General features: G+C 48.6%; 1 protein-coding gene across 6 annotated transcripts in view; it reads right to left on the bottom strand.

Annotated features, from left to right (window-relative positions):
• Nucleotides 1-4,477: 4,477 nt before the first annotated feature.
• NRP2 (neuropilin 2) overlaps nt 4,478-27,049 on the bottom strand; it is a 78,359-nt gene continuing 55,787 nt past the window's right edge. The window contains exons 13-17 of one of the 6 annotated variants that reach the window (XM_048953013.1): nt 22,864-23,126; nt 21,463-21,559; nt 19,099-19,140; nt 6,233-6,301; nt 4,478-5,578 (exon numbers count right to left, since the gene is read on the bottom strand). In XM_048953013.1, the coding sequence (XP_048808970.1) occupies nt 5,325-5,578; nt 6,233-6,301; nt 19,099-19,140; nt 21,463-21,559; nt 22,864-23,126 (725 nt within the window). In that variant the 3' untranslated portion in view covers nt 4,478-5,324. Of the gene's footprint in view, nt 5,630-6,232; nt 6,302-13,002; nt 14,033-19,098; nt 19,141-21,462; nt 21,560-22,863; nt 23,127-27,049 lie in introns of those variants that run through there. The other 5 variants (XM_048953011.1, XM_048953012.1, XM_048953014.1 and 2 more) reach the window with 5 other exon arrangements.

Below are 27,049 nucleotides of genomic sequence, written 5' to 3'. Positions count from 1 at the left end.
TTGGCAGAGCCTTTTCTTTTGGTTTGCTGTCTTCCACCCCCCACAGCAACACAAGGCAGCAGGGCAATATTTCTTCCCTTGGTTTTTGGCTCTCGGGCAGTACATTTAATCCAGCACTTTCTATCTCAGATATGAGTGGTGCAGCTGAGTTACGATGCGGGAGCCCAGAGAGGAGTCATTCTCTCTCAACACATTAAGGATTAGTTATTTTCCTATTAAACTGCTTTAGTCATGGTGAGCTTTCTGCCTTAAATGCATTGCTGTGTTTGATGGGTGCTGGCAGTGAACACTGCTTGACTGCTTGTTTGCAACCAGCAAACAGCACAGGGTGCCACCACTGCCTCTCCAGCCTGTTAGGGGCAGGGCTGCTGATGAGGCAGGTACAGGCTATGGTGCGAGGCCTGGTGCCCAGGGAGCTGCTGGAGGGGCACAGTGCTATTTTGGGAGCCCACATGAGGGCTAATGGCTGCAGGCTGTGGGTGGGACATCCAGCCCCAGTCCTTGGTGCTCAGGAGTACCTGGCAGGTTCAGGGTGGCAGGAGAGGTCTTCAGAGGGAGAGGTAAGAGATGCTCTGCTTATATTCATGGAATCACCAAGATTGGAAAAGACCTCTAAGGTTGCCTATTCCAGCTGTCTGCCTATCACCAATATTGCCTACTAAACCATGTTCCTTAGTACAGTGTCTCCACAGCTCTTGAACACCTCCAGGGATGGTGACTCCACCATCCCCCTGGGCAGTCTGTTCCAGTGTCTGGCCACTCTTTTGGAGAATAAATTCTTTCTAATAACCAACCTGAACTCTTCTGGCACGACTTGAGGCCATTTCTTCTAGTCTTGTCACTAGTTATGCAGAAGCAGAGGCCAATCCCCACCTTGCCACAACCTCCTTTCGGGGAATTGTGGATGGCAATAATTTCTCCTTCAGCCTCCTCCAGATCGCAAAATTCTGGTTCCCTCAGCCACTCCTTGTAAGACTTGTGCTCCAGACCTTTCACAGCTTTGTTGCTTGCACCTGCTGCCAATTAATTAATTACGCATTTACTCATTAGTGCAGCCCCATGGCTCCCCCTCACTGCCAAGCCCCCAGCTGTCCAGAGAGCAAGTCATTATTTGAGAAAACTTTCCATTAAAACAGAAGGCAGAGAGATAGCTAGAAAGAGAAGGGGGAGAGCCACGAGGAGGGTGTGCATGAGATTGCAGTCAGAGGACCTGCAGGATGTGCAGGAGTGCCTGAACCCCTCTGAGCAGGTTGAGGATGGTGACAGTGCTGTTCTCAGCCTGCTGTGCTGCTGATTGCTCCTATGCCACTCCCAGGCCCTGGCCTGAGCTGGAGCTGCAGCACAGTGGAAATGTCCCTTGGTGCCTCACCTCCTCCCCATCCACTCTTGCTGTGGCCTGTGCTGGGTAGCTCGGTGGATACTGCACTCCTCTGCCTGGCTCCTGTCCTTCCTGTGTGCGCCTGCTATACTGCCCAGCTGTTACCTGCTGCTCTGCTCCTTGTGCTAGAGGAGGCACATCTCCAGCCAAACTGATTTACAGGACAGGTGTGACATGATTGAGTCACTTATCTGCCAGCTGCATCCTGCTCCCTGACAGCCACCCCCCAGGTAATGATTGTAACACTGGTGCTTTATTCTAGGTGAGGGAAGAGCTGTCAAGGCTGCAGCTATATGGCCATCTTCATCTCAGCTGCCAGCTGCCCTTCATTGCTTAAAGAGCCTCTTTAATGAGCATGTTTCTGGAGGGGGAGAGGTGAGGGCAGCAAGGTTTCACTTGTTCTGGAGGTCTCTGGGGCTTGACGGATTGGTTCCCATCTACCAGGGCTGGTAGATAAGATAGATACGTACATCATGATGCAGGTTCTGTCCCACAGCTCCTCCAGCCAGCCTGTGGCCTCCAACACCAGCCTCTGTAGGGTGCATGAGCTGGAAGGCCCCTGAGGCTGCAGGAAGGAGGCAGGGATGGATCAGTTGCCTTGCCTGCTTTGTGCTGCCCCAGCTCAGCGTGCAGCCCATGCCACAACCTACATGACATCTGACAGAAACAGCAGCCTCCATGCCAGGGAGGAGAGGCTATGTTGGAGAGGGAGAAGGCAAGTGTGCGCAGTCTGCAATAGCCCTGACACTCCTGTGTCACTGCAGGCGACAGGCCACCTGGAGCCTTTTACCTCCAGCTTTGCTGCTGTGTCCCTGAGGCATCTGGCTGGTCAAAGACCTCTCAGTTCAGCTTTCTTCTCATTGTTCTTCCATAAACAAAAAAGCCACTGAAACATAATCTCTACCATAATGTTTATTAAATAGTAATTTTAAAAGGTTTTTATACAAATCATATAAACACAGTTTGATTTTTTCTTTTTTTTTTTTCTTTTTTTTTCTTTTTTTTTACACCGAAGAATCACAGTAAAAGCTCTTTAAGTCCATAAGTCCTGGCTCAGCCAGTGAACAGTCAAATACCTTGAACTGCAAACCTTGGAGAAGTTCCATTCCTGCATACAATTTCTTAATGGTTTAATTCCCATGCTCAGCCCCGGCACCTTCCCATGAAATGAAATCACTCGGCACTACAGCCTGCCTGCTAGCAACACGTCCTCGCCTTCAGAAAGGTGTGGAGGCCATGGCCCATTTCAGCAAAGGCATTAACACTAATTTCTTTTTTTTCCTTTTCTGAATTTCCAAAGGGAATTGTGATCAGCAAATCAAATATATTTGCAGAGGAGGATGCAATGAGTTGAATGCACTGACGACCTTATTTTTTCCCTGTTGAAGTTACAATCAAACACAGTTTTCTGTAGTAGAACAGTAAAGCACCCAGCAGAGGTAAGTGAGGTATCGGCTTTGCAGCATTATCAGCCTGCTCCTGCCCTGCAAGCACACACGTGTGGTCCCAGCACAGCCTGCCAGGGCCAGCAGTGCTCTCCTGCCCCAGGTAAGAGACACAGCAACACGAGTCCCACGGAATAAGTCACATACACAATACATACAGAGAATCCACGTGCGTGTGCAAACACACTATTTCTGAATATATGTATATACGAACTCTCTCTGTACGCCTACTAGACACCATAACGATATCTTTTTAATTATATATTTTCACCTATTGTTTGCCTAAGTTGACTTTTCTACTGTATGGTCCTTTTCCATTCATCCTTCCCCTGTCCTGTGATTCAAAGGGGACAAAGCCATCAAGCAGCAGCAGTCCAGCTTTGAAATGGTCTGGTACATTTCCTCCTACTGCCCGTGTTCTTTTTGTATAGCAAAGCAACACCTTTGAGGAACTTGTACATGAAGAAAGCCAGAAGAAATAAGGTGACTCGAGAGGAGAATCTGAGATGGATTGTGCTGTTCCCGTCGGGCACACAGCATGAATTGAAAAAATGAAGGGCCGCATGTGTCTGTGTGTGCGTGTATGAAACGTGGATGTCTGGCTGATACAGCTGTTGCATCTGCTGCACCAGAAACATGTGCATGCTTCTAGCAGTGGACAAGTCTTTCTTCCCTTTTTTCCCCTAAAAACTTGTCTGACAGAGCTTTTCATGAAACAGGGACAAATGTTTCTATTCCCACTGCAGCGAGGAGCAGCTGTGGCACTGTCCGTGTTCCTCCCCACTCCAGATGCTGCTCGACTCCCTGAACACCTGGCCTGCTGTAGGATGTGCATGCAGGGGCTGTGCAAGCTGAGCTTCACACCACATTGCACCTACAGCGCTCTGTGGTAATGCGAGAAAATCCATCCCCAGCCCAAAACATTATACCAGGCAAAATGTAAAACCAGGACATTTCCAAAGAGCTCCTGAACAAGCAAACCCAGCGTGCGGAGAAATTTTTCCCTTATGCGTGTGCAAGCTAACACAGGCAATCTATCTGTACTAAACCAGGACTGAAGGCATTGGTTTGGGGCTCAGCATCTGAACCTTCTTGCTCCCTTAGCTTGTTTTCCTAGCACACCTCTCCCACGGCACAGTGGTGTGGGAGGTGACAATGCAGCCAGACCACTTTAAAGCACTGGGCACGTTCAACCAGGCTGTGCCCAGCGGCAAGCCGTGCAGGACAGTGTTTTGTGGGGAAGGATGAAGACCTCACTTGTTTGATACAGCACTGATCATCAGATGGAGGAAAAACACTTCTTCTAAGGCACTTGTTTAAACTAAGACAAGACACAGCTCAGAAATAAAACTTCAGGTTTTTGCTACTGACCAGGAACGGTGCCACTCTGCTCTGAAGGGGATGAGAAGATGGCAGCAATTTGGTCCCTACGTGCTGGCAGTGCCAGCTCACACCCCGCAGCCCTGGAGAACAGAGGGCGCGCAGCCAGGCTCCCTGGGGGAAGCAGGTACAGCTCTGGCCTACATCACACTTTGTCCTCCTTCCTGGGCTTGGCTGGGAGCTCTCAGCACCATGCCTTGCATCCAGGCCCTGGCCAAGGGGCTTCCAAATACCCAAGTGCAGGGAACTGGCAGACTGTCTTTTGTTGCTGCAATTTTCTCATTACAGCAAAAAAGGAAAAAAAGAAAAAAGGAGGGGGGGGAAGAAAAAGGGCAGGATCAAGAGGGGTGGGAAATTCAAAGAAAGGCCTTCCTGATGAAGGCCTCAGCTGTTTCAATCCAATATTTGGATTTAATAAATGGCTCTTATTCACAAATCACTTTAAGGCTCTTCAGCTTCTCTCGAAGAGGTGCTTCTACACATAGGGTTCCTTTCTATTTTATTTCTTAATGACTTAGAAAGCGCTGTTGTTACCACAAACACCAAGCCCAGCATCCCATCTCTCCCCCATGCCAGGACAAGGAAAATGAAAGGTAACAACAGGCTTCCACGTGCAGGACTGGAAACCACAGCTTCCTGGGTTTTATATGAAGTGCACAAATCCCTATAGCCAAAATAACAACTGGACAGGGTCTAAAATGGATAGGGTCGCTGTGTGCGTGCATCATTCCTAAAGATAGGGCTGAAGAAAGCCCTCAGCTTTCTCAGCAGCTCACGAGAGAAAGGAAGTGGAAAATAACAACTGACAATTAGTTTCTCACATCCAAAAGGTAAACCAGCCTCCCTTGCCACATCACATCAGCAGACAATGAAGATGAACCAACAAACAAGGGTCTTAATGCCCCTCACCCAGCACAGTCCGGTTCACTGGGCTGCCCACTCGGTTCCGGTGGAGCTTCCGGCAGGAGCTGACAGTGGGAGCAGCACCCCCCCTCACTCCTCCCATGCCGCTCGGTTCCCGTTATGGCATTCAGTTCCCACAGAAAACAGCAAATAAAGTAACCCCCCCGCCAGCCCACCTCACCGGGCACAACGCCAAGGGTGGTCCCACAGGGCACCCATCAGGCTTCCGAGCAGCACTTCTGGTGGTTCATCTTGACCTTGTGCTTGATACCGTCGTACAGCTCAAAATTGTAGTTCTCCAGCGTGGTGGAGCTCCGTGAGGACAGCCCTGCATACGAGCACGTGCAGTAGAGCAGAAGACCAGCACAGATGGCTCCGAGAAGGACGCCGAGGGAGCTCATCGCTATGATGGTCACCAGGATGGGATCCAGGCTGTAGAGCCAGCTTTTTTCTTTGTCCAGCTTCGAGTTTCCTGGAGAGTTAGTAGAGAACAGGGTGTCGTTCTTATCCGATCCAAAGTAATCTGCAGTGGAATGGGTACTTATTATCCAGCAATCACTCTTTTCTCCATCTTAAAGCATTTCTTACTTGGAGTTGTTATGGCCTCACAACACCTCCCTGTGAATATATCTCACGCAGGTTTCTCTAACCTAGGTCCAGAACTACTGTGAAGCATCTAATTACCAAGAAAGCTAAGCGTCCCAATTCCCTCCTACACCTGTGGCTCTGTTAATGTCATGCTAGCATTTTACACCCACTGAAACTCTGGCCCTTCAAGCGCCACTGAGTTCAGAATTATGGCAACAGCCTGTCACGGATCCCAGACTTAATTTTCTCCATTTACAAGTCAAAATGCCACACAAGCAGCAATTAATGCTCGAAAGATCAGTTCCACTTGTCCTAACACAAATACAATATATTGACTTTGCAAGGTTGCTTGCTACTGAAGAAGGAAAACAAGAAAAGAAAACTAATGTCTTTGTCCAGACACTAAGCCACCACTTCAGTGTATATTCTCAAGCTCCTAAACCTCATTAAAGACGAGGTTTGTGAGAAATTGTAAGCAGCTGATACTGAAAGACAAGCTCCCCCAGATAAACTATCCATGTGGCATCTTGATACCAACCAGTATCATCGCTGTCTTCCAAGTCTTGCTCAGGGATCAGGAAATCATCCTTCATTCTTGGGAAGTTCACTAGAACAACAAAATGGGAAGCACTGTTTGTTTAAAGAGGCCTTTTGGAGGCACTGCCACCAGACACTGGACTAAGTGAGTGAAGAAAACAATAGCTTAACTACTGCAAGGTTCTTCCTCTTTCTCTGTTGGCCAAAGTCAACAAACACACACTCAAGAGAACAGAATCCTCCCACTACATCACATTTCACGACCACCAGAGGACCAGCTTTTAAGAAGAAAAAAGTAGAATGAAAAGCAAAGAAACCAGATAATCTGAATAGCACTAAAATATTGTCATTGCTGTCTACATAATGGCTATAATTCACTGTTAGCGTGCTCAAGAGTATTATCCTTGTAACTCTGAATAGGATCATACTGCCTATCATTACTTGCCACTAACGTTAGACCCATTTAGCCCACTCTACTTTTCATGTTTCCCCATACATCTCACAGGACTCGTAGCTCCAATGAGGCAGTTTCTCTCTGTGTTTCAGATAAATTCATAACAATTTGAGGAAGTCATATATCACCATAGTATGTATTAATGCAAAAGCTGGTTGAAATGGGAGCATGGCAAATGGGTGTCCGTATCTAGGCATTTATGTTAACATTTCTCTGATCCAAATTCCTTTTAGTGATGCCATTTCTTTCTGTTGTTCAGCACGGATTAAGCATTAGTAACCAAATGTCCAGGATGTAATCTCAGCAGAAGGGTGGCTGTTTTTTGTTTTCTTTGTGTGTGTGCATAGTCTTCTCAGCATTCTCTCTAAGTATAGCAACCGCATTTCATTTTCAGTTTTCCAAAAGAAAACATCTCTTCATTTTGATCTGCTTAGATTTCTCAAAGCTGGCTATAACTCAGGGTGCTCAGCTGAGACAGGACCTTCAGCAGGTCAGGAATGCCAAAAACCAGGGACTGCTAGAAAGCAGTAGGATTCACATCCTTGAAATAATTGTGGTTGAAAACCAAGGATATTTTATGTCTTGCACAGAAACAGCAAGAACAATTTTATGAGGTTATTTAAAAGCAACCAAGACCAAAGAATATAACTTGTCCCTAAAGGCTCAATGTGTGATGAAATTATTTGAAACCATGTAGAATATTATTTGCACATATTGCACAGAGGTTAAGGACTGGAAAAAGCCTCCTGAATCATCAACTCCATTTCTGCTATCACAGAGAATGCTGTGGGGCAGCCCCTGCTAGCAATATTGCAAGGTTCACCGAGAGCAGGGCAACTCTGCTGAGAGCTGTGCTGCCCAAATCCCCCTTGCTGTCAGGAGCCTTGGTGGTCATCCTGTTTCCAATTCAATTTGACAGCATCTCATGCTGGAGGGGAAAATGCACCACACCCGCTGAGCCACATACTATTTAACCCATGTCCTAAGAGTTCCCTACCCGAGAAGTCTGATACCTTAACTTGTGTTGGTATAACTCTAGAAGCCATGGCAAGCAGCAGCACTCAGGGCATGTGAGTGGCTCCCCACTGGAGACTGACAGCAGAAATTCCGTGTGCTGGGAGCTTCCATACTTGCAGAGTTGTCTTGTGCCCACCTCACTCAAAGAATTAAAGAATTTCTTTGAATTTTCCGGATAACCTGGCAACGGGAACACACACACCAGAACTGCCCCTCCCGATGTTGAGCTGCACATCACGCGAGTCACGGAATTAAGGCAACCCGAGGCTGCTGGTAGGTAGCTGAGGAAATACAGGTGTACAAGACATTCTGTATGTCTTTGCTTTAGCAGTGAGTTCACATGGTTTCTCAGCATTTCCAGAGCTGACAGCCCCAGATGGCAACATCTCAGGGCTGGGAGAACTGCCTGAGGGCCTCTTGCAAACATTTAGAGCCGAACATGTGGAAAATAACTTGCAAAGCAGAACACACACAAAGCTGTCTGCTCTCTGGTCCTCAGCCGGAGGACAAGCTGCGGCGTTCTGCCCTCCCGCTGTCACCCACACAACCCACAAGACTGCAGGTTATGTGAATGAACAGAGGTGGAAGCGGGGACACGGGCCACCAGGGGGGCCACGTACAGGGGAGCAGTGTTGGAAGCCTTCTGCTCTTCTGTATTCTAGCTCCCCTACATTTTGTCTGAGAATGCGTTAGCAATTTGGTGCTCTTTTATTTCCCAGGATAGTATTGAGGGAAAGGCCAGAAAAAATAAAGTATCAGTTAATCAACGCTTTCGAAAGAACACTGATTCTTCAAGCCTGAAAGAAAGGAGCACTGGGAAAACTTGAAAAAAGAGAATGCTTATACAAAAAAGCCAGCTCTGAATCTGTTTGCTCTCCCTGCAATTTTCTCAATTCCCTCTGCTAATATGACTCCAATTTCTGCTTAAAAGACATCTTCCTCCTCACTGTTACTCCCTTCTCCTCAGGCTGGTGGCAGAGCCTCGTCACGCGCTCCGCACACTGCAATACTGCTATTGGATGGCAGCTGTGTCACGCAGGGCTTTACATTGGCCCTGGAACAACTCGGCCTGTCTTTTTCCGTGCTGGGGTTTCTGGAGTCATTAACAAAATCAGATCTGGCTGCGGGGATGTCTGGGAACTGGAGCCGGTGGTTGCAGCACCGATCCTATTGGAGATGATTTTCTGTCACAGAAAACAGCCTGCTATTTGTCATTAATTAGGATCCTTTGTGACAAATCTCAGACATATTGTCACAAGGGGAGCAGACCATGAAAGCTGACTCCCCGGCGTGCAGTTCCTAGGAAAGCCCAGCAAGATACAGGGCAGAATGGGGTAAGCATATATTGCCCCATGCTGGGGAGAGCATCCTTCCTACAAGGCAACTTCCAGGCATAATTTACTTGGCTTTTAAATGTAGGGAGACAAAATGAAAAAAATACACTGGAGAAAGGTAGGTGAGATTGCAAAGGGTACCAGTGTGTAGCCAAGAGAAGGCTCCTCAGCAAAAGGCAGGAGCCGAACAGAGCTTAGCACCCAGCCCTTTGTGCTAAAAAGCTGATGTTAGTGACATTGCTGCAAGCAGCCAGATGCAGAGAAAAGTACGCAGTCGGTTGGATTTGAGAGCACCATCAGCTAAAAGGCTAATTTATGGGACCTGAAAAACGAAGATGAGATTCTAATCAAAGAGAAGGAGCATCTTAAGTACCATGCTGCCGTAAGCTTGCATGTGGGGAGAGAATCAGTGTTTGCAGAGATTCAGGCTCTTTACCACACATCCCTGAACATGGCAGCAACAGTGTGGGTCAAGCAGGACCAAGGAGCTCTGCACATTGGGCAAGGCTGCAGCATCCCAGTGACACACACTGCATGCATGATCCCCAAACCCTGTGCCAGCTCTTCTTGTTTTGCTTTTTCCTTCTTGACTGATTTTTGTCTGGTTTAACCCCAGGCACCAAGTGCTGCCTCCTGCAGGGTTCCTGCATCCTCAGACAGAGCTCTCCCTATTGCCATGTGGCCAGAAAGCACTGCTGCTGCTAGCCCAGGCACAGACATGAGCATCACACTCTTCTCTCTCTGCTCCCTTTCAGCCCTTTTCTCTCCGCAGCCACGGTGTGGTTCCAACTCACGTCACTTTGCTTTGACACAGCAAAGCAGCCACTGGGGCCTTGCCTTGACACAGCTGCGTCTCGGTGCTGCTGCATGCTGGGCAGGCAGCAGCGGGAGTATGTGCCTGGTTGGGCAAAACCCGCTCTTTGGATCCCGGCCGCTCCACCTCCAGTTGAAAATCTGCCTCGTTTCTCTCACCCCACCCCTCCAGGAACACAGAACATTTTTAGTTTACAAAACTCTCTGCCAAATTCCAAATTGAAAGAGTGCTTTGGCTAGAGATCAGCATTAAAGAAAGCAAACAAGAAACCTCTCCGCTGGCCCTACATCCCTCTGCAGTGCGGGAAATGCTGGACCTTATCCTCAGCACCTCATCTTGGGGCACTGAGATGCCCTGTAGGCACCTCGTGCTCAGAGGAGATGGCAAAGCATGGTGGGGCAGGCAAAGACCCACTTAAGCTGGTGGCATGAAGCTGGGCTGAATCCTTGCTGTAGAAGCAGCTTTCAGTCAGTCCCACACACCAAGAAGCACACCTCACCTTGCAGGCTGTGGGCAGCTCTAGGTGCCAAGCCCAGACCCCTGCGTGCCTGAAGCTGCCTGCTGAGGAAATTGCACCCCAGCCTCATTAACTTGCATGTATTTTTCTAAACAAAGCGGGCTAATTTTAGCTGCTTTTCTTCCTGCACTGTGCTGCAGTCTGAGCAGCACCCAGCTCCCCGGTCAATCTGGTTGTGGTGTACAGAAGGAATAATTAAACCCTGAACGATTCCTCCCTTTTCTTCTGTTTACTTAACAGATTTTTTCCCTCCTTGCTGGGAAGCCAGCAGCCATTCTCTCCCTCCCTGTTTTTTGCATGTGCATATTTGTTTTGAATTTTGCTTGGACAGCCACTGAAGTGTATGAAATGCAAATTACAAGTGCATGGACTTTGCTGTACAATAAGAGCAAAAAAACAAAAAACAAAAAAACAAAAAAAAAAACCCCCACAAAACAACGCAAGACCAAAAAAACCAAAAAGCCTGCATGGGTCCTCAGCTTGCTTCTGTTTGAACAGCCAAAGTGAGAGATCACATCTGAATCATTTTTCTGCTGATGGCCTGAATTCTGAGTAAAGCCAGGAAGTTTCACCGCAATGCTAAGTTCAGTGCCAGGATAGAGTACGAGACAAGGAAAATACATGCAGGAGGGAAAGAATAACCTCTCAAACTGGCAGCAAACAGATTTCACATGAAATGTGATGCTGCTGCCTGCTCTGCAGGGGCAAAAGTGCTCCTCAAGACGGGAAGGCATGCTCAGCAAAGGCTGAGCACTGTGCCAGAGGGTGGGCACCCAGCCTGCTCCTGCACAGCCTGACATGTGGAGGCCCAAAAAAATTTTATGGAAGAACGCAGTGCGATCATTGTTAGTTTTGGTAACAGCCTGCCCGCTGATCACAGTGCCAGGGGCTGAGTGCAAGGCTTGGTGGGCCAGCAGTGCTTTGCACCGCACCCTGCAATGTCCTTCCTGTTTCTGGAGCCCTCCAAGACGCAGCATATCACAGTGAGCAGCCAATACCGAGCAGTGCTAGCGAAATCCCCAAACAACACTAAGTGCTGGGCTGGCCGCCCAAGGCTCCCACCAAGGCTGTGAACAGTGTAATGGATCTACAGGCCACGCTGATGGCCCGATCCTCAGAGCAGAAGCAGCTATGCGCAGCTCCCAGCGCACGGACAGACATGTAACCTGCAGCACCGTATCACCAGCAGCTCTTGTTAGCAAAGAAAGAAGAAGGAAGAGAAAAACAGATATTTGTATAAAAATATCATAATTTTATTACATTCCACACAATACACCTTCAAAGAGTTTCAAATTTCCACAAGATATTTTTCACACACAGGCAACTGGGCAACGCTGGGGATGTCACGGCTCTAGGAGTGGGGAGAATAGGGAGTAAAAACCTCGAAGTGACCTGGTTTGTCTTTGGTGATTTGAGCTTTAAAGACAGGGTGCCACATTCTCCTCTCTGACACACTGACGCACGCTTGCTAAAGCCCACGGGGAGAAGCCGCTCAACTGCTCTGCCCTGAAGAGATGAGGCTTGTGGGGAAGGACCTGGCCCCAGTGGCCCCATGCTGCCCTGCTCCAGAAGCCGGCGGAGGGCTTCTGCTGAAGCCTACCCCAGAGGTGGCACCAGGGGTCAAATGAGCTGTGTGACCCCATTGACAGGACGCACAGTGCCCAGCCACAGCAGGGCCAAAGCGCACAGCACTGTTGTTTCCATACATCTATTGCAAGATGCCCCAGACCGCCAGGACATTGAGGGGCTATGCCTGCATCAGCATTGTGTAATATTCACGGGCAAGGAGGGGTGGGGAGTGCTGACAAGTTTAGGAGGGTGGAGGGAATCTGGTCACTCACAACAAATGAACACAAACAAGAGGGAGAAACTTGCTCACTGGAGGTACATTTTTTGCCTGTAAATGGATTAGAGTTAACGACCCAAACCGCTTTTGCATGTCGTCGCTCAGTAATTTATATAAGGCATTTCCACGACAATTTGCTGGGCTATCCAGCAATCAGAGGCTCCCTCCAGCTGCCTGGGTTAACACGGCAGCAACGGTCGGGCCCTGCAGGCCACTCTGGGCTCTGCTCGCTAGATGCTACTGATGGATGCTTTAAAAAGCCGAACAATAGCAAACACAAACCTCATCGACATTCTAGAATGTCAACTGGCAGCTTTTATGATTCAGCAGCTATGAACTGAGCAAAGGAAAATCCAAACCCGAAACCCAGAAAGTGGAATTGTACTTGTCCTTTCAATGTGTCAAGCAGAAAGACAAGGAGGAGCCTTCTGCCCCTTCCCTGTGTAAAATCAAAACTGGCAGCACCCAGAGCGAGGGTACTTAGAAAGTTAATAAACCTCCAACTCTCAAGAAACTATAGTATTTAGCATCCACCTTAGACCTGCTGAAGTCTATGTGTTGCCCTAAGGCTGGCTTTAACAGATACAAACCAAACATTCATTATGAGCTTCTCTGATATAAGGCAACTTTAAAAAGATTCACTTGTGGATGGGGAAGAGTCTCCCCCGCTTTCCAACAATGGCTGTGTTATTGTGTTGGCTGTAGAAAGAACAAGATGGAGAGATCTTGCCATCTGGACATCTATGATCCTCTCTGGATTCTTCCAGCCATCTGAGGTGGACATTCCTACTGTCCAGCCTGGTCTTTTTTTTTTTTTTGCACCCAAGACATTAACGCTATCAAACAGGAGACCCAGCCAAAGCTAGATAAGGCAACAAAAAAGCACTGCTCTCTTCCCCAAGTAAACAGATCTGGGTTTAACCACAAACGTGTCCCAGACCTTCCAAAGGGAGGAGGGAAGGGGGGGTGGTGAATAAAATAAAATAAAATTTAAAAACAAACAAACACAAAAAGCATTCCCTGTGCAAGTAGAAGCAATAATAAGCAAAATAAAAAGGGGCTGTTTCTAAATATACATTCAGTCAGTCAGGCACGCACATGCTGCCATGCACACTCACACACAGACTGCACACACGCTTCCAGGCTCGCCATCAAGTTCCCTTGCAGGTTGCCCACTGGGAAGAGAAAAGAAACAAACCAAACAAGCCTACCAACAAAAAACACTCCCTGGCCAACCAAACCAAACCAAAAACCCCACCCGACACCCCAGCAGTCCTTGACAAGGAATAGAAAGGAGCATTCACTTCTGAAGTGAAGGGGCGGTGTGTCTCTTCTGGTGATCCAAGATGCAGCATTAGTTAAAGTTTGTAAAAGATTCGGGAAGGGCTGGGGGACAGAGAGGGGGGGGTGGAGATGTCTAAGAGTTCACACATATGTTAGGTAAGGAAAAAAGTGCAAAACTGAGGCAACATATCGGAAGTCTTATTTTCTGTCTGTCTGTTTTGTGTTTTGTTTGCTCTCTCGTTCCCGTTCGGCTCTCAGCAGCGTGAGCTGGGGTCTTGCTCTAGTTTTATGGTTAGGGTGGGCTCCACAGCCACAGGGGCCCCGTTGGCATAGTGGGAGGTTTTGTAGGTGATGGAGTGATCGCTCTTCTTGGCCGCATAGCGGAACCGGTGGTAGTGGAGCACAAGAGCCAGCGCGACGGAGACCAGCACCACAACAGCACCTCCGGCGGCAATAACGTAATACCAGTAGGCTGGGATGGGCTGCACTGACACCGTGTCCACTGTGGGCTCGGTCCCTGGCAGGAGGGTTGCCCCTGGGGAGGAGACACAGAACAGGGTTGCTAGGTGGGAGGCATGCAGACGCACAAACAAACACACATGCTTGCAAAGTACAGTGCCGAGTGACACCGGGGCCCAGGGCAGCTCCAGGTACGGGACACACTCCTGCAGGGAGCTGCTTGCACTCGTCGAGCTGCGTGTTAACATGCCTCTCTCTTTCCGTTTAATTAAGCAGGCTGCCTGGCTTGCAATGCAAATTCCATATGTATGCTATTATTACTATTATTTCTGGCATCAACAAATATTTTTTTCCCCTCTTTTTTTTGGCGTTCTCCAGATCAGCTGCCTGGTTTTGTCTCTGTATGGCAGATGTTGTCACACAGTGACAAAACCCATCACGTCCCTAATTGGAGGAAGAGCAAAATCTCAGATGGCCAAGGAAGTTACCACAGGAGACTGGGAAAGAAATTAGATGGAGAAATATTTGTCATTCTTACAGCCAAGACAGGGAGCAAGATCTCTTCCTGCAAGTGCTCAGTACACAGACCTGCTCTCACTAGGTGCCCTGTTCACAGTCTTACAGATTTAATAATTAAAGTGAAAAAGTATGGGTATGATGATACATGCTGACTTCGTGCACAGTGCGGGTTGTGATATCCCCATCAGAAGTCCATGCTCATGACAGCTCAGGCAAGACAATCCAATGGCTGCCTCAGGGCTCAAGGGCATGGAGCTCCCAGGCTCAGCCCATGGCAACACACATGTCCTGAGCAGGTGTGGGTTGGTGCTGATGTCCACGGCTAGGGAACAGTGTGGTGCTGACCCTCCTGAACTCACTGCTCAGCCCTCCTGGCTCTGCTTTCAAGCTGCAGGGGCCCTGGGGGAGGTGCACGCCTGCACCACATCTATGCACTTGCTGCTTCTAGCAGCCAGAGTCCCTGGGGAAGCTGGAAGGGACTTGCTCTGCTGCTGGGCACAGGCTTCTAGAACAGGCTCAAGAGGATACACAGGGAAAAAAACAGTACAGGATGCATCTGGCCTGGAAAACACAGGGGCATCTGACCACCCCCTGCAGCATTACCCCCACCGGAGCCACTGGCTGCACACTCAGCACATAGACAGTTTTACTGCTGCTGCTGGCACTGGAAATGAGGCAAAATGGTACTTCCTTGGCTATTCCTTCCCCATCTCCCCAAAACCTGGGCACAGGGAGTGAAAACGGGAATGAAAACTGCACCCAGATGCATAATAAAACCAAAAATCCCTAAGAAAAAGAAACTATAAAACAAAGAAAAAACACATGGACAAGACAAATCCTGCTTTTACAGAGCAGGAGGCTGGGAGCCACCCACATATTTGTCAATATAGGCAAGCAATTCGGATAGCTCAGGAGCAGCCTCTCTCTTCCCTCACCCTGTCTCAGCCCAGCTGCCCCATCCCTCACACCCAGACCGTGCTGGGATGGGGGTGATGGACCCAGGCAGCAGTCCCCCACCTCCTCCTATCCCTCTGCTTGCTCCCAGCACAGGGCACAAAGGTGTAACATCCCAGGGCACTGGGTTCCTGGGTTCCACTGACTGTCTGCCACTACCTCCCACACAGATGCAGCCCCGACGGGTCCATACACCTCACTGCCATCACTCCTGGCATCTCACCACCACTCCTGACAGCACTGGGGTGAGCTGGCTCCTGGGAGCACTGCAGACCTGCTCTCAGCACAGAGGATGCACATGTTTACTCTTGATGTCAGCCTGTGCTTACACAGTACCTTGTTCTAGTGAGAGATGTGCTTACAGTACCACTTATAAATGTCTGATATGCAGCAGATGGGAGCATGAGGGCTGCTCATGCTGTGGTACCTAGCCCGTGCCTCTGATCTGACACACACATCCCAGGCTGGGTGGGGGGGTCGTGTCATATGCCCCAATGACCCTGCCAGTGGGAATGGCGCCCTGGAGGCTCCAGTCCAGGGCAGCCATAGTCCATTCCTGATGGACTTCTGTGCAGGCAGGAGTGAGCCCGAGGGGTGGTGCAGCCCAGATCTGGCCTCGGCCCCTGCTTCCGCTCCTCATGGCCCTGCTGCGGTAATAGCAGCTGTCTGGAGAGTTCATTTAGCAACTACAATCAGTGAGGAGTCACACTCCCTTGTCTCCAAGTCTTAAGGTAGCCAATTCCCAACATTAACAATTGTTCTTCCTTACACTGTCAGCCACTAAATATAGCTGCCAGTCCACTCAGCACAGAGCTGATGTTATCTGCTTTTACTGGCTCTGCTGCTCACTGGAAGTTTTCTTTTATACCATGGAAAAGTTCTCTGTTCAGCGAGATGGAAAAAAAAAAAAAATCCATCTTTGTAACTTAATAACTTTTCCACTCCTCTTTGCCTTCCGCCACACACGTGCTAGCCCTTCCTCATCCCCTCAATGGGGCTCTCGCCTTAGCAAATAAATGCTTCTCTGCCTTCCTGTCAAGTCAGTGGGTGCACTGGTTAAAGCAGGACTTGGAATGCAGGGCAGTGCAAACCCAGGGGAACATCACAGGGTGTGCTCTGTGCTCCCCTCAGCCCGGCCAGCCTCCCCCCCCTTCCCCTGCAGCTTGACAGGCAGCAACCTTAGAGCTGTGCAACAGGCATGAAAATCCCAAACAAGCAAGAGCAGAAGTATGTATGCTGAGGAACAAGGAGGAAATCCTCTCCAGAAAGCCTCCCAGGAGGCCATCTGCTGGCTGTCACTGCTGTGCCACTGTTGTGTTCTCCAGCAACACTGCCATAAACCACTGTGGACCAGCAGCACAGCTGGACTTCTCATAGATGGCACAGATGAAAGTGAATGTAAACTCATCTCACCCACGTGAGAATGCCACAAAACTGGTGTTGGCCTCAATCCCTTAGTTGCTACCTGCCACTTCTCTAGTAAAGCATCCCTGCCTTGATTTCAGAATACCCAGTGTGGGAAAACCCACAGTCTGCAGGTAAATTTTCCCCACAGCCTGTCTCCATGCTTTCTGGAAGATGTCTTTTATTTTTAGCCTGCTATTTATCTAACTCCTTGCTGCCAGCCACTTGTTATGCCTTTTCTTTAAGGGTGAGATATATCAACTCTCAAATGCAGCACAGTTTAAGCACACTTGACTGGTCTTCTAAGATCACGACCCACTAACTGAAAGGCTCAGCAGAACACAGAGGGATGGATCAAGTGAGGAACAGCCAGGAGGCTTTAGGTGTCAGCTGAGAATATTACAGCTGTTTTTCAGAAACACCACAAGTCTGAGTAGCAGGATAAACAGGCAGCCTACCCACATGCAAGTCCAAGTTCCTACTTATTGCAGTATGTGTATGTGCAGCACCGTAACACACAGCATTAATGCCTGCATATGTCTCCCACTAGCAGTGCTCCACAGCCTGCTTCATGTCCTTAGAAGGAAGCTGCCCCTTGCCTTCAGTTTCATAGAATCATAGAATGAATCACAGAATGGCTTGAGTTTGAAGGGACCTTAACAATCATCCAGTTCCAAACCCCTGTCATGGGCTGGGCTGCCAACCATTGGATCAAGCTGCCCAGGGCCCCTTCCAACCTGGCCTTGAACGCCTTCCGAGATGGGGCATTGGATGGGGCATTCACAGCTTCTCTGGGCAGCCTGTGCCAGTGCCTCACCACTCTCTGAATAAAGAATTCCTCCTAATAGCTAGTCTAAATTTATCCTCTTTTTATTTAAAAAATTATTTACCCTTGTCCTATAACTATCAGACCACATAAAAAGTTGGCTTCCCTTCTGTTTGTAAGTTCTCCTCAAGAATTGGAAGGCTGCAATGAGGTCTCATTGGAGCCTTCTCTTCCACAAGCTACAGAAACCCACTCTCTCAACCTCTCTTCGCTGGAAAGGTGCTCCAACCCTCTGAGCACCTTTGTGGACACACTCCAACGGCCCTGTCTCTTCTGTGCTGGGAGCACCAGGCCTGGACACAATACTGCAGGTGGGGCCTCATGTGGGCAGAGCAGAGGGGACTATCACCTCCCTAGCTCTGCTGGCCATCCCTCTTAGTGCAGTCCAGTCTTGATCCCTGCTTTCCCATTACTGCCACAACTCCCAGCACACGCATCTGCCTGAGGCAGCCTTATTCCCTAGAGAAGTGCAGGTGCTTGTATGGCAGAGTCCAGATGTATTAAGCAGGCCATCAGCAGAGCAGGAGACAGACAGAATAAAGATATTAATGCCAACTGTGAGCAAAGGGCGTGCTGACCAAACTGTTAAACAACTTTCAAAGTTAAGGGGAGGCCCATGTTTGCTCTTCATCACAATGTGATTCCTGCATGCCTTCTTATAGAGGCATGCAGGAAAACAAAATCCGGAAACCAAAGCAGAGAACACTGATCTTCCCCCAAACACAGATAGCTTTTCCCACTCAGAGCAAGACAAACAGCATCCCCATTGGCTGTTCAAACAGTGAAGCATTTTTTCTGAATTTTCCACCTTGTATCTTACTCCACAGGTTGGATCACAGAAATGCCAGTTTTAATCCTTCATGCTAATATTAAACTATTAAATGCATCATTTCATTTTGTTTTCCTTTTATTGATTGTCAACTTCAGAGCTCCTCTTGCAATTTACTCTTGCACTTCTATATCCAAACTGCTTTTCCCTTCCAAGAAGGCTCAACCCTACCATCCTTCATCAGCAGCTTGAACACTGCCACTGTCAGAGCACCCATGAACTACAGAACATCCTTTCCCCCACAGTAATATAAGACACTGCCACCTCATTTCACTTCTCAGTGGCTACTACTTTTTTGTTTAAGTCAATTGATAAGTCAATTTCTTTAATCCTCAGCCTACACATTTTGGGCTCTGCTGTTCTTCAGGAGGCCAGGTGCTTCCTGATTTCAGGTCTCCCCATCTTGTTCCACCCTGGGGGCTTGTCACTATGCCTGCTCCCCGGCACCCGGCAGGAATCAGAGGGTGCCATCCCCGGCTGTGGCACCAGCAGAGGTTTAGCACACACTTGCCATTTCACTGCTCAGAACATCTGCTGTTTGTTCAAGCAAGCACTTAACATTCCTTTAATTTAAAAGCCCATGCCAGCAGTAAGAGAAGTGCAATTTTACCTGGAAAGTAGAAGTTCTCACCTGGAAAAGCTGTGATGGGTTCTGCAATGGAAAAGAAAAGCTCAGAATTAGAGAGGAGAAAATTACACAGAAAGCCACAGTTCACATATCCATTAATTACTAACATCCAAATGGAGCAGGTGTGCAGCCGTACCACACAGATGCTATGTGGTGGGAGCAGTGCAGGGCTCCAGCCAACTCCACCACAACTGGGAGAAAACCGTGTCTCAGTCAGGGACTGACCAGAGGCGGAAAGCCTCAACTTGGGCACAGACTTCAGACAAAAATGTGTTAGGCTGAGGGGTCATTTGGATCCAGCTGGTTGGCCTCGGCTGGTTGAGTCATCGGAAGACAAATCCCCACCTGGCTAATGATGCAGCTCTGAAACCCCCTAAAATTTCCACTAACAGTTTGGTTTCTGGCTCAACTCTGTCATCATTATTCGCTTGGGAACTGTATCGCTTCTCAGTGCCATGTTCCTCTCTATCTCACAGTGCCAATAAACAAAGGCAAGTGATTTCTTCTTTTTTTCAAGACACTTTGAAGAAGTAATCTATTACAAATTACTGGATCTGAAAAGCAATAATCAGTGCTTATTACTGATTACTTTCTCGCAGAAGTAATAGACTTCTGATTATTTTTAGATTACTTCTGCATTATGCCTGTGAGTCACACAAGCAGACTGGCACTGCTGAGTGCTATGAAATCATCACTCAAGTTCAGAATGCAAAGGACACATTTGTCAAAGGAAAAAATTATTGTGACTTATAAGAGTTCTTTCACGCTAAAAAGGAATCAGATTACTTCCCAGGATTATATCTGAAACAAAAAACAACAAAAAGCAACCCAAAAAAACCAATCACCCAGTAGCCTGCACTGGAGTCAGCTATTCTCACAGCTCTGACAGTGTAAGCAGTGCTGTTTTCTATCACTGCATTATTATTTTGGCAGCATTGGAAATGACCCATGAGTTATGCTAAAATTTGCAGTGGAAGCCCTTTGTCAGGACTGGTCTGAAATGGTAGGTTTTAAGATTCCCATTCAACTTCCTAGAACATGAGAAATAATTTCATGTAGCAGTTTGGTGTTATTTTTAGGTCTGGCAATGCTTGAAACTTTATAACTTATTCATGCATTGTTTCAAAATATTAAGCTTTAGGTTCAAGGCCTGAGATACAATAACACTGAATTAGGTGAACTGCCACACTCAAAAGAAGTTAGATATGAAATGCTATTTGTGTTAATCATCCCTCTTGCTTCTCTTTAATGCCACAGAAGGCAAGGGATTAAAACACCGCTATCAAGCCTCAATACAGGGAATTTGACATATGGAGCATTAGCTCTTTTGGCAGATAGGAGACCAGGAGAGTTCAAAACATCAAACAAATGGGACCTCTAGTACCAAGGAGCATCTCTGGGGCAGCCCTGCTCCTCTGTTCTATTACCGCTGTCAGTCCCTGCACCATCTTCACCATCACCCACCTGTGCAGCACGTGACATGCCCAGCCCTTCACAGGCACAGCTCATCCTGTGTCCCACTCTCTGAGATACACCTCAGCAGTGAGCCTCTGCCTCCCTCAGTGGGGTTTATGGGTGGTTAACAGTTGAACCTGCCCACCATGGAGCAAACAGAAGAGCGGGACCTAGCTCCTGTGGGCAGCTCTCACATTAATCCCACTGATGGAATACAGCTGCTCCCATCCTCAGCTGGAAGGGCTCTAAATCCACATCCAACCTAGATGGTGAGCAATGCTATTGGAGTGTGTGATATGTCAGCCAGGGCAGGGCAGGGCAATACTCCACCACCAAACTGCTAAAATACATCTTTTCTTCTCTCTGCTTTTTTTTTTATTTAAAAGTCCTCTCTGTCTTTCACACTGAGAGACCCTAACTGGCTTCTGGCCTGGTTTAGGGAATGGTGAATTCTAGGACAAGAATTCCTTTTGTTATTCTGTTAACGTTGCTGCAAAACCCCTCTGCTATCTTATTTCTTATTAAAGAAGACTCCTTTTGAACTCATCATCTCCTCTAAGCATGTAATATTGACTGACAGCTGGTTTCTTTTGTCCAGCACTTTCCTTTTAGATTTGGCGTATGTTCTTATCACATAGAATAGTCCTCAGTCACCCTCAGCTGCTCTTTCAGCTCTGCACAGCAGAGACATGTGCTTCCTGCCTTTCACGCCAACGCAGTCAGAAATCCCTGTTCCCCAGGGACCAATTCCCCCTCATCTCTGGAAGTTAGCAGAATCCCAGCTGAGATCCAGGAGCCATCGGTAGAGAAGCGGCAGCCGCCCATGAGCTAAGGCTCTCCAAGGCTGTCTGCCCACGCCATCCCCAGCCCCCCAGCAGCTGCTGCACGTACCCATGCAGTACTCCAGTGGGATGTCGTTGCCCAGCCGGATGTCATCCAGGGCAAGCTCTCCTGCGTGGCCATTGCGTATAAATCCCTCAAACACTATCTGTGGGAAATCAGGACAGAAACATCAGTGTTAAGCTAGGATGCAGTGAGTGGCTCCTGCTCCCGAGGGCAATGGCAAGAAATCTGCTCCTGGCCTTCTTGCACACCTGTGTGGACCTGAGAGCAGCTCTGCTTCTCCTCCTGCCTCTGCCTCTCCTCACTCAGGGAAAGCTGCTCAGTGGGAAAGGGCTCACAGGGAGACCACTACCTGTCCCGGCATCACTCAGCATGCATTTTGCTCAATTAAATGCTTCTCACATGGAATGAATCAATGCTCAGCACTGCAGGCCATCTCCCTCCCCTTCTGTACAAACAATGTGAGTGGCAGTGCACTGAGTTACAGCAGCAGCAAATCTGGGCTATGGTGTTAATAGAGTCCCATAGCCGGGTCATGATCAGAAAAAGGAAGGGAAGGACACAATATGCACATGGCTACGTTAGCTGCAAAGTGCAGTTCTCATCAATGCTGCATAGAAAGTACTGAAATGTTACAGAAGGGTCAATTTATTCCTACTTAATCACAGGCAAAATATATTTACAAAAATAAATAGAGTCGTTAGGTTCTAAGAACTGCTGAGTGGAGAGACTTGCATTATTTACATAATGATGCTGTTATTTAGCTAATGCCTGTATATTCATGTTTAATGCACAAAGTAGTCAGCTGGTGCCCATCATTCTTATCAAGAGGCATATTGTGCCTATAGTATTTTATTAAAAAGCCCAGATCAACACATGCAAACTAGCCACACAGCTCCAGTGCAAAGCTCTGGCTTTGCTTTCCCCTGCCTAGTCCTGAGGGTCCAAGCGCTTTCCTGGGGCTCCGTATACCATAGATCTCCTCTCCCTGCTTCAGGTAGCCCTTCTCTCTGGGGTGCCTGCAAGGAGACCTCCCTGCAAAGCCATGAGCCCTGTTCTCATCCCTGCTTCACGGGCACAGGGCTGGGGCTTGCTCCCTGGAGTGGGTGCTGCCTCTCATCAACCTGGCCTGTCTGACCCTCATCGGGAAGGAGGAACTGAACAGAATAAAATGGAAAAAATTAAATTAAAAAAAAAAAAAGAAAAAAAGAAAAAAAAGAAAAAATATTTGCAGAGTGGAAGATTTGAGGAATATAAAAGGCAACAGGCTGAACAAAGGCCCAAGTCTGTGCAGAAGACAGGCACACTCTGAATAACAAACAGTGTCGTTTAGTTACTATAGTAACTCAAGAAACACAATGCAAACAGCCCCTCTCAGCCACACTCCCTAATGATGATCAGGCCCTGGCTGCACACCACAGCATTAGGGCTCTGCTGGGGACATCTTACCCGGTACTCCATGTCATAGCTGGGCAGGATGATGCGGCCCTCCCTCCACTCCTTGCCCTGGTCCTCTGCGATGACCCACAGTGCCTTGCGCTCCTGGCTGGCCTCCCGCCAGACCCGCAGCATCACTCCACTGCTGCCCCACACCTGGTACTGGAACACCATGCAGATGGCGCTGCGGGGCAGGTAGATGGTGGGGCTGATGAGCCTGGCGCGCTGGCTTTCCCTCCTGCCGCTGCTCTGCAGCCGCAGGTAGCTCTTGACATCTGTTTGGAGAGGAAAACCCAGTTATAGTATTTCCTGCATCCACGTGCAACAAGCGTCTCACCTCCTGCTGCGGCGGTTCAGCACCGCGTGGCCAGGAAGGTGCTGTGGGAGCAGGGTCACCCCTGGCAGTTACAGCAGGTCCTCAGTCAGGATACTGCTGACAACTTTGTTTTGAGGACAGCCATGATAAATTGAGAGCCCGGGTCTTAGCTTTTCCTCCATGTGGTACAACAGTCCTAAAGCACAGCCCGGAAGAGGGACCTGGACCTAGCGAGCAAAGTAAGCACATATGATGTCTGGGTAGCTGCAAACTTGAAGGTGGTTGAAAGACAGAAGGGATTTGCTTTCTTTAATATTACTTTTAAAACTGTGCCATGCCTTTTGCCAGTGCTCAGGGAGATTTGGGATACTTGTTATTTATGGAGATGCTTGAGCTGAATACTGATAGCAGCAAAAAAACAAAGCATGGATGAAAACACCTGGGTGTGATAGACTAACTCAGCACCCACAGCAATGGCAGAAGAGCAGTGTCTGCACTTTGAAAGTGCACCCAAACACCTCCAAAACCAAAATCTGAGAGCCCTGACAAACTCCATCCAGAACACTGGAGCCAACCTCACTGCTCCCACAGCAGTTTGGTGACATGGCAGCCTGAGTGAGCTGTGTCGGTGGCTGCACAGCCACTGGCCCTGCCGCTCGCCTGTCACTGCCACACAGATGGGCTGGAACCAATGGCTGTGAGATACATGGCTTCTAAAATAAATGCAGGACAAGAGAGCAGAAAGATCTGCCATCATTCTGCTCCTGGGATGTATGACCAAAATACAGCAAAAGCGTATCCACTCCATATGAACTTTCAGTGATTTCACTGCATGAAGGACAAATCTGTCCCTGATCGGCCATATACAGAAAGAGCAACATTTTCCAGCACTATTTTCCGGGACCTATGAAATGCACTTGGGTCACTTGGCACTTTATGCCAACAAACATTAGCAGAAAAAAAGATGAAAGCATGTTTGCCCACTCCTGCTTGAGTGAAATCACTTGAGAAAGTACCATGCCGTTCTCTAATGCAGGAGTGTTCTCGTGATTTACCTCAGAGTGGTGGTGGTGCAGGAGGAGATGTGGGAGATAAACAAGTGGAAGAAGGAAAAAAAGCACAAGCTGTACTCTGCGCCTAAGGAGCAATAAGGCATAATAAGTCATCAAGGTCTCCTGAATTAAAATCCTCTTTCTGTAATTCACTACAAGCCTCTTCAAAGCAAAAAGCAACAACAAGAAACAAACAACAAGGTGGAAAAGCAAACCAAACTACACTCACACAATTATCTCACAGCTCAAAGGGTCTCAAAGGCAGTCCTTACTAAAAGCACCACCCAGGCTCACAAATGATCCAATTTGGATCCTCAGTGCTAGGAGTATCCATTTTGGTGCCAGGATCTAGGCAGCCTGACTGAGGGGTGGGACATGAGCCATCCTCGGAGATACGATTTAGCAGAGTTTGTCAGAGTTAGGGTATTATGGTTAGGCTTGATGGACTTGATGATCCTTGAGGTCCCTTCCAATCTGAGTAATTCTATGATTCTACGATCTCTGGGTGCATCCAAAGCTCACATCTCCTGTGCTCCCCATCCAGCACTTGCTAGGGCCCTGAGAGCACTGCAGCAATCCCAAGGGTTGTGGGGAGGCTCAGGCTTTGGGTAATGAACCCAACTGCTCACCTGTGCCATGGCTTTGGGCACCTTGCTGGGACAACCTTTGTGACGGACAGCTGGGCATAAGCAGACATTTGTGTGTCATTTGAAGATGAACTGGCTGGATCACTCTAGTGGATAGCTGCACCTTCTGAGAGACCCACAAATTTGCTGAGGTTGACTGAGCAAGCGCACTACTGAGGTGATTATTTGAGCTGTGTGCAGGAGCCTGGTGGTTCCACAAGTCACTGATACAGTAAATGGAAGGTTTTGGCACAGAAGGCACCTGAAAGGCTGATTTCCCCTGCTAAGATGCTCGAGGAGAGCCTTGCAGTGATGAGCCGATCAATTTTTCTAGGATCAGAAATGCATTTTCATCTCTTTCCCAGGACTTCACAGCCCCTGCTCCAGCTCACGTGGCAGTCGCTTCCCCACCAAAGTACTGGCAGCTCAAAACCCTGGCGCAGAGAATGGCAGGACAAACCTGCTCAGGCATTTTAACCTACTGCTGTTTTTGCAACTGATGCTACTGCATAAATCTCATGGAAGATTTATGGGTTCATCTGGATGTGGAGGAGCCAGAGGAGCGTGAACATGCAACCATCCCCAGCCAGACGATGGTGGAAGCATTGTATGTGTACGGCAGTGAGCCCAGATAAATCACCAGCCGGGCTCTGCAAACGAACCATCTGGCCCACGCAGTTTCCTCTTGGCGTGCCCATCCCCTCCTGCCAGCAGGCCATCTGAGAGGACATGGGGGGATGCAGCCTTGTACCTCAGGTCAGGTTGCAGCCAGGAACCAAACAGCCGCTCCCTTGCCAAGGTCAGCCAGCCTGAGTACATGGTCCTGCATGCCACAGCCCCTCTCCAGAGAAACACACGTTCCCTTGCTGGTGTCAGCAGTACACCTGGAGGTTTTCCAGCAAAACATGTTGGGCAGGATGTACACAAGCAATTACCCACACCCCAGGTTCCTATAGCATTTCCCCCTCGCTGGGTATTGCTGACTTACAGCTACTGCTCCTATAGAGGCTGCACAATGCACTGCCTTCATGTACACACCTCCAAAGGTCACTGCACTCTTCCCTACTGCAGAGATTGTTTCAGGGTGTATTTTAGTGACAGCACTACAGCCCACTTCTCCAGGCCCTGATACCTGCACAGCCACAAATGCCACTCTGGGATGTCCCAGTAAAGCCTGCTTCGTGCCCTGCCATCATGCTGGGGTTGTGACCTGAGGCTGTGTCAGCCCTGCTTTTCCCTGCAGAAGGGGAGAGCTCAGCCTCTCCATGGCAGCAGGGTGCTCCAGTGCAGGGGATGACAGCAGATGAATATGCTGATTGAGATTGGGTAGTTTTATATTTTTATTTTTTTGGCAAATCATGCAAATTCACCTCAAAAAGCTGCCACTGTAATTGCAGTGACAGGCCTCTCCTCAATGACAGACTTTCATTTACAAAGGGAAATCAATCCTCTGTAAAACTAATATTTATATTAACTAGATCACTGCGTCTGCTGGAAATTTCCCTCAATTTTGATTATGTGCTAATTAGCCTGCCAAGTCCTTGCCATTTCAGTATCTAAATCAGTCCATGAAAAGGCATAAAACGCTGCACCTGCCTGGTGCCAGGCCCTCAACCTGCCCATGGAGCCCGGCTAATGGACGGGCCATTACATCCCCTCTCTTAATTAAGCCTCTTGTCCTTCTCAGCGCCGTGTGGCCGCAGTCCCTCAGCCTCCCCCTGGGCACGCAGGGAGGGCACGGTGCCCCTGACAAGCCAGGTGCCAATTAGCACCTGACATTTAGCTAAGCAGGCTGCTACCCGTGCGGCACCCAGCTCCAGCCCAGCAGGCAGCGTGCACTGCCACATGAAAGGTGCACACAGGCCTTCCTGCACCCAGCTGTGTGCATGCACAATGACAGGCACCAACCCACTGAGCAGTACATTTGTTGCGCACGCTGCTCGCATGCGTCTCTGCTTGCCTGCTCACACACGCTTACCCAAATGAGGCTCTGTGACTCACGAGCTGCTAAAGCATGGAGTGATGTATGCACTGAGATTTGAGAGACAGCTTCTGGCTTTCCTGCCTGGTTTTACAGTCAGCGTGTGTCATTGGCTTTTGGGTCACAAAAGCGATTAGGGACTCAACAAGGCAAGCTATGAATAAAAGGGGTGAGCCTAAGAGAAATGGTTTCTTCACCCCTGCCTCATGCTCCTGGCAAGCAT

The sequence above is a fragment of the Lagopus muta genome, chromosome 8, assembly GCF_023343835.1.
Source record: "Lagopus muta isolate bLagMut1 chromosome 8, bLagMut1 primary, whole genome shotgun sequence".
Lineage (NCBI taxonomy): Eukaryota > Metazoa > Chordata > Aves > Galliformes > Phasianidae > Lagopus > Lagopus muta.
The sequence above is the reverse complement of the archived record's forward strand: the minus strand, read 5'-3'. Positions and strand labels throughout refer to the sequence as shown.